This window comes from Acinonyx jubatus, chromosome D2 (assembly GCF_027475565.1).
Source record: "Acinonyx jubatus isolate Ajub_Pintada_27869175 chromosome D2, VMU_Ajub_asm_v1.0, whole genome shotgun sequence".
Taxonomy (NCBI): Eukaryota; Metazoa; Chordata; class Mammalia; order Carnivora; family Felidae; genus Acinonyx; species Acinonyx jubatus.
The window spans coordinates 73759288-73773550 of NC_069393.1; the positions used below are offsets into that span (position 1 = coordinate 73759288).

General features: G+C 44.3%; 1 protein-coding gene across 1 annotated transcript; it reads right to left on the reverse strand.

The window, feature by feature from the left end:
• Positions 1-70: 70 nt before the first annotated feature.
• PRDX3 (peroxiredoxin 3) lies at positions 71-9917 on the reverse strand. Its single transcript, XM_027063231.2, has 7 exons — positions 9792-9917; positions 8045-8180; positions 5678-5819; positions 4537-4672; positions 3619-3722; positions 1216-1381; positions 71-879 (listed from the first exon to the last, which is right to left on the reverse strand). The coding sequence occupies exons 1-7, from the start codon at positions 9825-9827 to the stop codon at positions 826-828; spliced, it is 774 nt and encodes a 257-aa protein (XP_026919032.1). The 5' UTR covers positions 9828-9917; the 3' UTR covers positions 71-825.
• Between the last annotated feature and the right edge of the window lie 4346 nt (positions 9918-14263).

Genomic DNA, 14263 nt, shown 5'->3' on the forward strand with positions numbered 1-14263 from the left:
CTAATCAGTAGGAGACCTAGAGCCTCACAACATAAGCCGAACCAACAATTAATGGTGTTGAGCATGCAAATATTTTAAAATATGTTTATTATGTACTTTACATTGAGCACTTCAGAAAAGAAAATAATTACAATGATTTCAAAATGCAATTACTGGATTCAATAAATATGCTTTATAATTACGCCCAATCAATATCTACAATATTTGTGGACACTATGTCAGCTAGCAAATAAGTAAAATAACTATTTTAATCTCAGGGAAGAGAAACATGCATGATCGCTTAAGTCATTTGTCACTGTGTTTTTTTTAAAAACATGATTCACATTTGTTTCAAGTACACATACATCCACTGCAAGAGTTAAAGCAGACTGCTGACATTAACACCTTCAAACTATGATCTTTGTTACCTGAAAAGAAAATTCAGTTTAGTACAAACAAATCCAAGAAGAAAATTTCAGGACCCTTGATCAGAAGCTTTGGGGGCTCGTTTGACTTCTCTGCTGCACAGAAAAGTTCGAGTAAGGCTGAGAAAGAAGAGTGTTTGCTCTTCCCATTGAAGACACAATCGAAGGAATAGGTGAACTAGCAAATTCTATAAACTAGCCACCAAGAAGTTACCAATAAAGGACGCTTTGTATGTGTGAGTACATTTAAAAAAGCCTTAGCCAATGTTACAAAAAGAAAACATTCCGAGTATTATTTATGAATGCAAACATAATTGGTTTTTTGTCTTCTAGAAATCATCATCTTTGAAAAGCTAATAGGTGAGTCCAAATGTGGTTCTTTCTGATGGGAGAAGCTGCAGGTATGCAGGGGATGGATGACCTACTGATTTACCTTCTCAAAGTACTCTTTGGAAGCAGCTGGATGTGGCTTGATCTGAAAGTACGAAAACATTTAATCAGGTAACTGCCTTTAAGATAACAGTCTCAAAAGTGAGTTGAAAGCTCAGTTTTTGACCCAAAGTTCTTTTACTTTTTAAAGTGTGGTCTGTTTCCTTTAAAATGCATGGATGAACATTGTTTTAACAGCCTGCCTGATCCCTGATCCCACCCCAACCCCCACCCCGCGGCAGCCTCACCCATTTGCACACTATCTGCACCCTGGCACCAAGGGTGGGTTCCTTTGTGGGTGCTCCAGGCCAGCATCTCTTGAGGCAATAAGGACCTGGGATCCTTATGCTGGGACCTCATTGCTTTTGGAAAAGAAACCTACTGTAGGAGAATCCGGGGTCCAGTTTGCTGGGCAGACTTCTCCATGGGTTTCCACAAACTGGAATGCCTTCACCAAACGGAGGGTCTCTTCCACACTTCGGCCCACAGGGAGATCATTGACACTCAAATGCTTGATGACTCCATTGGGGTCAATTATGAAGAGACCTCTGCATCAGAATTTGTGCTCATTAGTACTTCGGCAGAATGTTCTAGAGAGAACTAGAAAGTCTAACTTCTACCCACTTTTGTCTTTAATTCTCATCAATAAAGCATTTATTAAATTCAATCATATGCTTAAACATGGTGTTTTCATTGTTAGATAAAAAGCTGATCATCTCCTATTGATGAGATGCCTTAACAAAGGTGTGACTGGACCAGGACAACATGGAAAGCAGGTAGTCACCTTTGCAAATGTGACTGGACTGTCACACAGAGTCTAAAAGTCATGGAGAGCAAAGACTTCTTTCACTTATTAGTGATATTTAGCAGGTGTTCTTTGAGCTGCCGTATCAAACCTTGGCAAGAAACCACAGGCAAAGGGGAAAGACAGAGATGTATTTTTTTTTTTAATTTTTTTAACGTTTATTTATTTTTGAGACAGAGAGAGACAGAGCATGAACGGGGGACGGTCAGAGAGAGAGGGAGACACAGAATCTGAAACAGGCTCCAGGCTCTGAGCTGTCCGCACAGAGCCCGACGCGGGGCTCGAACTCACGGACTGCGAGATCGTGACCTGAGCCAAAGTCGGACACTTAACCGACTGAGCCACCCAGGCGCCCCAAGACAGAGATGTATTTTATCTATATTCAGTAAATACTTATGAAATGAGTGAATTCTTGGGGAAATGGTGGAAAATCCCAGGGGAAATCTTTGCAGAAAGAATTTAATGGCCTTAAGTAAGGCCTCAGGGCAGAGATCTAAAGGAAAAACCAAAGTCTGCGTTCATCTTGTGTACAAGTGTTGGTGTTACTATGACATATGCAGATATGTTTAAACCACAGGTTTTAACAGCCCATCTTAAAAGGGTGCGGCATTCCAAGTGTTAATCCTTCAGGGAAGAAGCAAGTAAGAGAAAACAGCAAGGTAAAATGGTGCTTCTTCCTCCCTGGGCCCGGCTCTTGGGGGTCTGGGCTTTGAGCCTTTCAGCGGTCCTGGCGCACGCTCAAGAGAGAGGAGCCAAGCTGGAGTCCATGGTGCAGGTGCAGAGCGGGGACGGAGCAGGGCCCACAGACTCCAGAAAGAAAGCCTCATCTTACAAACCAGGCTCGGTTACCCTCCCTTGTCAATCCTAATGGTGAAACTAGCAGGGAAGTAACGGCAACACCAGCAAGACCCGACAGGGAAGGGGATCCTGGGAGGAAAAAGCCAGCACTCTTTTTCTCCTTCCTTAGCCAACTTTGCCAAAGCCAGGATTTAGTTATTAAAGAAAGACAGACTCTGCCTGGAGTAAAAAAGGCCCAAGCTCCAAGGTGGAGAACTAAAATCCCAGGGATAACCCAAAAGGAAAGTGGGCCAGAGAAGAGTGAGGTACCAAGACAGAGCAGGTGAGTAGGTTCCAACCAGCCCCAGCAAAACTGCAAGGTGCATCCCAGTGAGGTCCTCATCGGCTTCCTGGAGGTGAAGTTCTGCCCAACCCTCCTTCACTCAGTGGTCATCAAGATGCCATTCTAAGGCCTAAGTGCTTATTCTCTGCCCACCCCCTCCTCCGGCAGGAAGCCTGCATTCCTGCATATAGGACTGTTAGGGAAGGAAAGCTTCAACACTCAAAGGAATGAAGCTCTAACTACTGAAAGCATGAGGACAGAAATGACATTCTGGGACAAAGGTCTTCACAGCTACCAGAACCTGTGCTGTAAACTTTGGCTGCCTCCCCTCATTTAGCCCTCCCAACCAACCTGGGAGGTACATTTTCAGTTCAGTGACAGAAAAGTGAGACTCAGAGAGGTTACATTAACTTTCCCAAAGCTGTTAAACAAATAGCTGAGTTAAAAAACAAAATTCAAACTCTGGTCTGACTCGGGCTTGAATAAGATCTCACCCACGCCAGCTTCCTGAGCCAGCTTCCTGACTCCTACGGGCTGCTGGTCTCCCCTTCCCCAAACACGCCAGGAATGCACCCCCTACCCCCCACCATGAAAGCGGCTCCCAGGTGGTTAGGGCAAGTGCAGCAGTGTGACCATCAACAGTCAGGGTGCTGCAGGGGGCGGGTCTGTCACAGCCATTCTGAAAGCCTCTGCCAACCCTCGCAGCAGGCACTCACTGGCGCTACTAAAGCTAAGTAAAGGTGAATGAAGGCTTTCTGGTCTTTAAAGCGCTTTACCGAGGTCTCTACAAATCCCCTAAGAAGTGAGATGATGCTAAACACGAAAAACAAAGTTTAAGTTCATAAGGAACAGGATCTTACCTTAGAGCAATACCAGGGCCTTCTAACAGCACGCCGTAGTCTCGGGAAATCTGTTTAGTCAAGTCTGACAAGAGTGCGATGTTCATGTGGCCCAGACCGCCATTCTAACAAAAATGCAAACGCGACGGGCTGTTACACTGTCTCAGCCAGGTAACATGATGTCTGAGGCCAACAAGAATGGCAGCAGGCAGCGGGACTGGGCACCGACAGCAGGCCGAGTGCTGCTCTAAGCTCTTTCTGTTAACTCACTTCCTCCTCCCAACCATCCTGGAGTAGATACCATGATAATCACCTTTTTACAGGTGAGGAAACTGGAGGCACACAAAGGTTAGGTAACTTGTTCCAGGTCACAGCTAGAAAGGGACAGGGGCAGGATTTAAACCCAGCTAATACTGTAAAACTTTCTTTTCCTAATTCTTGAAGTATTCTCTTACTTGAAGATTAATTTCTATAGCATAAAAATGGAAGAGTAATAAAGACTTTGAACAATTTGGTATTGATAGGCTGGGAACACAGCTAGAAATTTTGATTCTCCCAAGCAACTTTTCAGGCAGGAACAATGATCATGCAAAAGAGTGAAATTATTAACCACCGTCCCACAAGCCAGGCCGGGTATGTGGGATGTATAAGGTACAGGTCAGAGAGGAGGCAGCCATGCCCAGCTGGTTCTGCCCCGCTCTGCTGAGACTGGTCTCTGTTACTGTTTGTACCCTGGAAAACACACAAGTGGTGGGCAGTAAATCCAGGCAATGTGGAGGGAGATATGTCCAGAGTTTAACAGAATTTGCCAGGAGTTTAGGACCTATGAACGCCTATTTCAGACTAATCATGCTCTAACAACTTCTAGGCTAGTCTTTCATGGGATCTTTCCAGTTTTTAGGAAGCTAACTGCAAAGGTAGGGTAACTGAGGTCTATACCTTCCTTGGTGTGTTTATCCAGGCAAGATGGGTGAAGTGGGAATCCACCGAAACTGCAACAACTTCACAGTTCACATCGTGAAACTCATTGGCTTTGTCGCTAAAAGCAACAATTTCGGTAGGACACACAAAGGTGCTAGAAAAAAAGGGAAGCAATTCCCATCAGAGAATTTAAAAACAAGGATTTAGAATTTAAACGATACGTAGTCTAAAGACTAGCCACTTGCTTATAGGTGAAAAAAGCAAAAATGGTTAACCACCCTCAATGGACTTCCCTTTGTATTGAAGAATCATATCACAAGGGATGCCTGGGTGGCTCAGTCAGTCAAGGAGCTGACTTTGGTTCAGGTTATGATGTCATGGTTCGTGAGTTCGAGCCCACATCAGGCTCTCTGCTGTCAGCACAGAGCCTGCTTTGGATCCTCTGTTGCCCTCTCTACCTGCCCCTTACCTGCTTGCAAGCACGCGCTCACTCTCTCAAACATAAAAAAAAAACCATATCAAAAAATGGGGGTGGGCAGGGGAAAAGAGGCATATTCTAAGAATAAAGAAAAAATAAATAACTTTATTTTTAATTTTTTTTTTTAACCTTTATTTATTTTTGAGACAGAGAGAGACAGAGCATAAACGGGGGAGGGTCAGAGAGAGGGAGACACAGAATCCGAAACAGGCTCCAGGCTCTGAGCTGTCAGCACAGAGCCGACGCAGGGCTCGAACTCACGGACTGCGAGATCATGACCTGAACCGAAGTTGGACACTTAACCGACTGAGCCACCCAGGCGCCCCCCAAAATAAATAACTTTATGAGAAAACTCATTTTATTACTATCTTTACTTTTCTCATTTTCCTCCAGGCCAATGAAAGCTTCCTTACAGACAGACTGGCTTACAGAAACCACTGCTCTGGAGTACAGAAAACAGCCATATCAAAACCCAACCCCACTAAGAATGCCACCTCATCCTCTACAGGTATCAGATTAGCTGCAGCTGCAAGCTGTACTCAGCAAGGCCACTGGCGATAAACAACCCGAAGAACCCTTCCCTTGACCAGAAGAGCAACCAGAGATAGGAAATGTCAGGGGGAAGCAGAGACCTTTGCTTGCTCTCAGAATGACATCAAGCATCACAGAAATTATACTTACAAGTCCAAAGGATAGAAGAAAAGCACCAAATATTTCCCCTTAAAGTCATCAAGGCTTAGGTCTTTGAACTCTCCGTTGACAACGGCAGTGCCCTTAAAATAGGGTGCGTGCTGGGTGACGGCAGGAGCATGGTACGAAGAACCTGAAGGAAGCCCACACGCACGTACAGTTCATCATCTGCTTATTCACGCACCTACTTTATGCAAATCTCACAGTAATTAATTAGTAGTATATAAATTAAAAGGTTCAGTTCAACTGTACATCTTAGGGAATTTCCCCCCCACCTTCTGTAGTCTAGACTGTATACAAATTCAATTCAAAGTACTATGGGAACTAAAAAGATGAACAAGATGACGCCAGAGATGGTGGGGATGGCATTAAGACATAACTGAGGAAGACATGAGCCCAGACATGGATTCTAAATATGGTTTAGATTTTGCCAAGGCCACGTGGGACAGGACAAATGGCATGGAGGGAACTGGGCAAGTGTGGGGAACAGCCCGTGGCACAGTTTGATTAGAACAGAGAGAGCAGGAACGCCTGGGTGGCTTAGTCGGTTAAGCATCCGACTTTAGCTCAGGTCATGATCTTGTGGTTCGTGGGTTCGAGCCCCACATCGGGCTCTGTGCGGACAGCTCAGAGCCTGGAGCCTGTTTTGCATTCTGTCTCCCTCTCTCTGCCCCTCCCCAGTTCATGTGTGCGTTCTCTCTCTTAAAAATAAAAAAACATTAAACAAACAAACAAAAAAAGAACAGAGAGAAGGAAGTGTGAGAGACAAAGGAAGAATGACTGAAAGCCAGGCTGTGACAGCCCTGAAATATCAGGCTAGAGTTTGTTCTTAAAAAAAAAAAAAAAAAAGACAGAGTCCTCACTGGAGCTTTCAAGCAGGAGGTTTACACGCAGGAGATGGAAGATGAGTCAACTCTTCTTGGGAGGGTTAGTCTGGCAGGGGAGGGTAAGGGGAGCAGGAGGAAGGGAGACTGATGGTAGGAGGGCGTTGCAGTTATCTAAATGAGAGGTATGGACAGGAGGGGTGTGCCTGAGAGGACAGGAAGGAAGGAAAGGGTACGAGAGATGTGTCAGAACTAGAGAGGACTTGCTTCCACTGGCAACTTGCCACAAAGTGTCAAAATACCCAGGCTTCAGAAACGGTGGGGCCGCTGGAGTGGGTCTGGGACAGGGACAAGGAAAGTTTTACATGCGGGGCATCAAATTACTAGAAATTTTTTCTAAAGCTCCAGGGTAGTAAAATTAGCAAAGGCTTTGCTGAAGTATATTTCTCAAGCGATTACATGTTGCACGTGCTTTTTACAAGGTGGGACAAATTTAAAGGAGGTATTTTCAAATATCACTCATTATGTGAGGCTCATCTTAGCAAAACCCACCTTCTAGAAAATGGGAGTGTAAATCTCAAGAAATAGCCTTGTTTTACTCAGGTCCTGGAGGAGTCCATGCTCTCTCATGTGGCCAGCTAGAACTAGCACACAGGTCTGAATCCAAAAGCCTTGGTTCCGAGAGGCTGTTGGCCACTTCCGGTTACCTCACATCCCTTCATACACAGCAAGGCCCAGAGGTATCTGAGTACCACCTCACTCCCTCCATGTTCCTCAACACAGAGGATTAAAACCTCTGATGACCAAAATGGTAATGTGACACAAGGGCTGTCTGCCTCAGCAATTCTCAATTTTGACTGGACATCACAATTACCTGGAGAGCTTTTAAAATATACTGATAAGGGGATTAAAAGGTAGGAACTTCCAGTTACAAACGGACAGACAGGGGTGGAGTGCCATGCACAGCACAGTGAAGACAGTTAATAATACTGTAACAACTTTGTACGGTGACAGCCCGTAGCTAGGTTTATCATGGTGATCACCACCTAATGTATATAAATCTTGAATCGCTACGTTGTACACCTGAAACTAATAATATTGTCATATCAACTACATTTCCATTAAAAAAAAAATGATGTCCCAGTCTTACACCTCAGAGATTGACTTAATTTGTCTGTAGTGGGACTGGGGCAGTGGTATGTTTTCAAAATCTTCCCGGGGCGCCTGGGTAGCTCAGTCAGTTAAGCATCTGACCTCGGCTCAGGTCGTGATCTCACACTCTGTGAGTTCGAGCCCCGCATTGAGCTCTGTGCTGACAGCTCAGAGCCTGGAGCCTGCTTCAGATTCTGTGTCTCCCTCTCTCTGACCCTCCCCCATTCGCTCTCTGTCTTTCTCCGTCTCAAAAATAAATAAACATTAAAAAAAAAAAAATCTTCCCAAGTGAGTCCAACGCATAGACAGGGTTCAGAACCCTTGTCCTGAGATGAGGATTCCTGTTTTCATTCTAGGGTCAACCCAAGGCATTAACACTTACTGGTGCTAAAAGCCAATTTTGCTTGAGCAGAACCAGACCACAATACATTTGTCAAGCATGTTCTTCGGGAAGCAGCAGGTCGAAGGGCTGAAGAGGCAGAGATACCCCAAGGAATAGCACTCACATGTCGGGCAACCTGGAAAGAGAAACACTTTATATTAGGAAGTAGCCCCAGAACGGTAGCTGAAGGCTGGCCCTGCTGAAAGGGCATCAGGCCATTGGTGGGCTCAGCTATCCTTGTTCCTGTGAACCAAATATCAAACCCAAAACTCTAAGAGCATAGATTGAATCTCCATTTTCTTTTCTTTTTTTTTTTTTTTTCGAGAGAGCGAGAATGAACAGGGGAGGGGCAGACAGAGAGAGAGAGAGAGAGAGAGAGAGAGAGAGAGAGAAAATCCCAAGCAGGCTCCACACCATCACGGCAGAGCCCAATGTGGGGCTGGAACTCAGGAACTGTGAGATCACGACCTGAGCTAAAACCAAGAGTCGGACACTTAACCAACTGAGCCACCCAGGCACCCCTGAATCTTCATGTTCCTAACATTCTCTTCTGCCTCCTTCTCCTTCAAGACTGCAAGAGGAGAACGGGGAGATGTTGGTAAAAGGGTACAAGGTTGCAGTTATGCAAAATGAATAAGTCTAGAGATCTAATGTAGAGGGGTATGATGACTATACTTAATAATACTATATTGAACCCTGGGAATTTGCTAAGAGAATAGATTTCAGGCACACTCATCACACACAAAAAAGGGAATTATGTGAAGGGATATGTTAGTTTGACGGTCGTAATCATTTCATTATGTATATCGAATCATCACATTGTACATCTTATATAGATATAACTTTTATTTTAAAAGTATATAAATAATTTGTTTAAAATCTTGCAAGGCAGAGGGGAATTATAAGACCGTAAAGATGCCATACTCTTAAGAACAACACAGAGGGTCCAAAAACCAAGAGGACTTGGCCATGCTCTGCGTATTTAAGTCCTTTACCAGCACGATCTGCTAAGCAATTTCTACCGCGTCAAGGTTTTCCCAGAAAAGACAAGGCCTCACAGATAAGCAAACAAGGAGAGCAAAGTTCAGGCTCCGGCAAAGTGTGTACAGGGCTCAAGGGAATTGTGTGCTCAACTACAGTGTCTAGCATGACTCAGGAAGAAGGAGCCTGCGTTGAACCCCGCCAGGAGAAAGGGGAGGGTGGGTACCAAGAGGGAACTAGGCTTTGCCTGAGAAGCGTGGGGACAGACCTGGGGTGGGAGAAGGGAACTGCCTTTTGCACTTTAGCACTTGGTACTTTACCACTTTGGTTTCCATCCAGCATCGAGTGGATGCTCACAGCAACGCCCTGATGTAGGCCATCACTCTTTCTATCTTAAGGTAAGGAAGGGTAGCAAACTGAGGTTCGGAAAGTCAGTCCAAGGTCACAGAGTAGGCTACAGAACAGGGAACAGAGCCCAGGTCGCCTGCCTCCGGGACCAGGTGCTCAGGTGGAAAAAGGCCTGGGGACCCGCGACTCCTGGGTGAGGAGGGATTAGAAGAGGGGACAGCTAGGAGGAGGCGGGGGGAGGATGATTCTGCGCAGGCACATTCCCTAGAGGAGAGGCCTCTGGGGTCCGTTACCCGCTGGTGCCCTCCAAGAAGGGCGAAAGGCCCCCAGACGGCAGAGAGCAGGATCCTGGTTGGGAACTACGATCTCGGTGCCACTGCAGTGTCTCCGCGCCTGTCCCCTGTCTGCAGCCACTCACCGAGGCCCGGAGAAACCTTCCCACTGCAGCCGCCATCTCCAGTGCGCGCGGGACTCGCGAAGCCGACTGGGAAGCGGAGGAGGCGGGGCATGTGGGGGCGGGACCTCGGCGGCGGGGCGGGGCCTGGGCCGGAGCCGGGGCGGAGAGAAGTCCTCGTAGCCTTTTGATTCCTCGCGTCAACTTACCTTCTGCTTCCCCGCGTTAGCTTACGTGTTGGGCGCCTCAGCCCTAGTTATGAGAAGATTCCCGTTGTGGCTTCTGAGTAGCCGAATGCTGGGGAAAGCAACACTTGGTCTCTAATTGTCGCCCCAACCCAAAAAGGACTAATCCAGGTGGGGAACTAGATATTTAGTTTCATATTTCTACGGATTTTTGTTGTTAACCTTTGTGGATGACTGTTTCTACCGGTTCTGCAAAAGGTTCTCATATCTGTTTAGGCATCAAGTAGAGCCTTCTGACTTCTGCATGAAATGAAGTAATTTCAATGCGATTTTTGTCCATTAATAAGCCAAGCTGGTCAGACACATCAAGTTTTTGGTATTTGAAGACCTTTATAATGGTGTATGGACTTCATTTTGGCCTCTCTTCCGCAAATTAGAGTTGGAACAAATTTAAAATTTGTCTTCTGTCGATTAGTAAAGCCAAGTGCTCAGTGGTGAGCCTGGTACTTTGAAGTAAGCTCATCAAATGCAGATAAAAATCACACGGAGGCCTTCTGGTAAATAAATGCACACTCTAAGTGGGTATTTTCCAAACAGGAGTCATTCCACTACCAACATCGTTTCTGGAAGCTGCATATCATCTGAATATTGTTTACTATTTTCTTTAAGTTGACTCACTTTTGAAAAAATTAAGTGAATTTATTATTATTATTATTATTTTAAGTGGGCTTCACGCCAAGCACAGAGCCCAACACGGGGCTTGACAGTGTGATCAGGACCTGAGCTGAGGTCAAGACCCCTTAAATGAATTTATTTGAAAGAAAATGCTAAATAACTAAAATGAGAAACCTTTTATCACTTGCAATAAGTAGAAAGTAATTAAAACAAATACATTAAAACAAAATGTTATTAAGTATCAAGTAGATACAGTTGCCTGCTGAGAGTCCGAGACTTTTTATAAAAACAGACAGAGAGGTAGCTAGCAACATGGCATCACATGGGATTCTCTTTATGTAATCAGAAGGACTGAAAGAGCGTTAAATGGGCAATAATTTTCTCACTTTGGAGCCTGATGTTATTTGTTTTGCTCCTCACATAGATCCTTTTATGCAACACTAGTACAGCGGTGGGTACTAGCCCCATGCTTTGGAAAGGATTATCTTAGAAGCAAGAGATGAGAATCAAAAATGGTCTGACCATTTTGGAAAATTCTGTGTCCGTATGAGTAAAGCTGAATATATGACTCAAATAATTTCAGTCCTAGGCATATGCCCAAAAGATGTGTGAGCATCAGTTTATGAAAACAGGCTAGAATGTTCACAGCAACACTATTATATGGCACAGAGCTAGAACTACTCACGTGCCCATCACCCACAGAACGGATAAGTAGATTGCGATATTATTAATACCGTACAACGAGAATGAATGTACCGCGATGACATGCAACAGAGTGCAAGAGTCTCACAAACGTGATACTGAGTGAAAGAAGCCAGATGTAAAAACATTGATAATCTGTGGTGCCCTTTACATGAAGTTCAAAAACAGGAAAACCTAACGTATAGCGTTTGAAGTCAGAATGGTGGTACCTTGAGAAAGAGAATTGGGGGCGGGTAATGAGAAGACAAGAATGGGGTATGAATAATATATTGTGTGTTGACCCAGCTTAAAGTTAATAGTTGTATTTACTTTGTGAGCATTCATGAAGCTCTACACTTGGGCACTTTTAAATGTTATACTCCAATTAAACATATATATATATATTATATATATTAAAAAACATATGTAAATATAATATAAGCAAATATATATATGCTTATATATATTTGTAGCCCCTTGCTTTATATATATATATATATATTTATATATATAAGTTTATATATAAACTTATATATATAAATATATATATATATATATATATAAATATAAAGCAAGGGGCTACACATTTCTCAACAATTTCTCCTTATTTTTAAAAAATGTTTATTTATTTATTTTGAGAGAGAGATAGAGTGAGCAGGGGAGGGGCAGAGAGAGAGGGAGAGAGAATCCCAAGCAAGCTCTGCACTGTCAGCACAGAGCCCAATGTGGGGCTCGAACCCACGAACCATGAGATCATGACCTGAGCCGAAACCAAATCGGACACTTAACTGACTGAGCCACCCAGGCACCCCAAGTATTTCCCCTTAGTACCTGCCTTCTTTTTAATTGCTGCTCATAATGTGTTTATGAACAGATGTTTGAAAAGGAAAGGGGGTCAAACTATTAGAACTCAAAATCGTACTGTAGTCTTTAGGAATATTATTAATCCCATACAAAGGAATGAAGGATTGATACCTACTGTAAGAGGGATGAGCTCAAAAAAAGCATTATGCTGAGTGAAAGAAGCCGGACCCAAAAGGCCAGATGTATGATTCCTTTCATATGAAATATGTAAAACAAGTAAATCCATAGAAACTGAAAGCAAATTGGCAATTGCCAAGTGCTGGGAGGAGGAGGAGGCAAGGGGACTGACTGCTTAATGGGTACAGGGTTTTCTTTTGGGGTGACGGAAATGTTTTGGAACTACATAAAAGTGGTGATTGCACAATGTAGTGAATGTTCTCAATATCACTGGACTGTACACTTTAAAGTGGTTAATTCTATGTCATGTGAATTTTTCGTCAATTTATGAGTTTTTCTTAGGTATGTATTTATTTATTTAGAGTGTGACCTTGCGAGTTGGGGAGGGGGGCAGAGAGAGAGAGAGAATCCCAAGCAGGCTCTGCACTGTCAGCACAGAGCCTGACATGGGGCTCGAACCCGCAAACTGTGAGACCATGACCTGAGCCAAAGTCGGACAGAAGCTTAACAGACTGAGCCACCCAGGCACCCCTACCCCAATTTTAAAAAAAGAAGAAGAAATAGAAACTAACAACAAATACAAAAATGATGCTGTGGTCTAGCCCTGTGATTTTGTAGACACTGTAAAAACAGGCTCCATAGCTCAAGGGTTAGAGCACTGGTCTTGTAGACACAAAAACAGACTTTTAGAGATGGAGAGACCTTCCCAATGTCACGCAGCTGCTTGGAAGCAGAGGACTAGAACCCAGAACATCGTCACACCTGGCCAGCCAGTATGTGAGCTGGCAAAGGTGAGGGGGAGGAGGCAAAGAAAAGGCAAGGGGTCGCATTCTCTTTCCATGTTCCTTAGACCCATAGTCCTTTACTGTCCACCTCTCCTTTTCTCCAGCATTTGCAAGGGCACCTTTCTCTCCTATTTTATGCACATCTAAGTTTCCACACATAGGCAGTTTGGTTCATAACTAAACTTCACTGTGATGAACCACAAAGCAGAACGGAGTTCCCTCATGATTAGACTTATTTATCTTGGTTTCAGTTTTAAAATTTTGAAGTTTTAGTTAGTACTGTCTCTTTGGGTGGGGCCTGTTTACGCTTAAAGATATCATTACCTTCTGTCCATTTCACCCATCCTCCTCCCGCTGCCATTCATCTGAGTATGGTTCCTGCATTCTCCCTGCCCCAAGGCCGTTTTAGCGTTTGGAATAATGCATTTCCTTTCCTACTTAGGTCCCAGGTAGAGCCTTCTGTGTTGGATGACTTTGCATCAATTAGCCATGTGATTTTAGGGCGCCTGCATGGTTCAGTTGGTTAAGCGTCCGACGGGTCAGGTCATGATCTCACAGTTCGTCTGTTCGAGCCCCGCGTTGGGCTCTGTGCTGACAGCTGGGAGCCTGCAGTCTGCTTCGGATTGTGTTTTCCTTTCTCTCTGCCCCTTCCCAGTTCACACACACACGCTCTCTCAAAATTAAACACTAAAAAAAAAAAAACAAAACCAAACCACCAAATCCAAGATCCATCATACTAAGGGGCATGACAGGGGCATGTTCAGAATGTACAGCTGGGGTTCAGGGCATGTTCAGAATGTACAGCTGGGGTTCAGACACCAGTTCTGGCATTTAGTGCTTAACTCTCTTGTAGAAGTTACTTAACTCCCTGAATGTTCTTCCATCTGTAAAATGGGAGTGATATTAATACCTCCCCCAAGGATTGTTGTGAGGAATAAGTGAGTTAAATTTTAAAGCACTTAGCACAGTCATCAGGTACAGAGTGAGCACTAGAAGTGTTTGTTACATTAAATAAAAGGAATCCAGGCAAAGTGCTATGGGAGTTTAGAGAAAGAGAGCTCAAGAAGGGTCTCACAGAGGAAATAAGTGTTATTAGAATAGATAGATTCTGTCCTTGAGGGAGGAATGGGAGAAGATGAAGGGAAAGATGGCACATAGGGGCACCTGGGTGGCTCAGTCACTAAACATC

Excerpts from the sequence above, each read along its gene's own strand:
- PRDX3 (XM_027063231.2), bottom strand. The coding sequence starts at position 9,827 with ATGGCGGCTGCAGTGGGAAGGTTTCTCCGGGCCTCG. Across the intron at positions 4,673-5,677 it reads TTCTTCTATCCTTTGGACTT|CACCTTTGTGTGTCCTACCG; the intron begins GTAAGTATAATT and ends CTTTTTTTCTAG. Across the intron at positions 3,723-4,536 it reads GGATAAACACACCAAGGAAG|AATGGCGGTCTGGGCCACAT; the intron begins GTATAGACCTCA and ends CATTTTTGTTAG.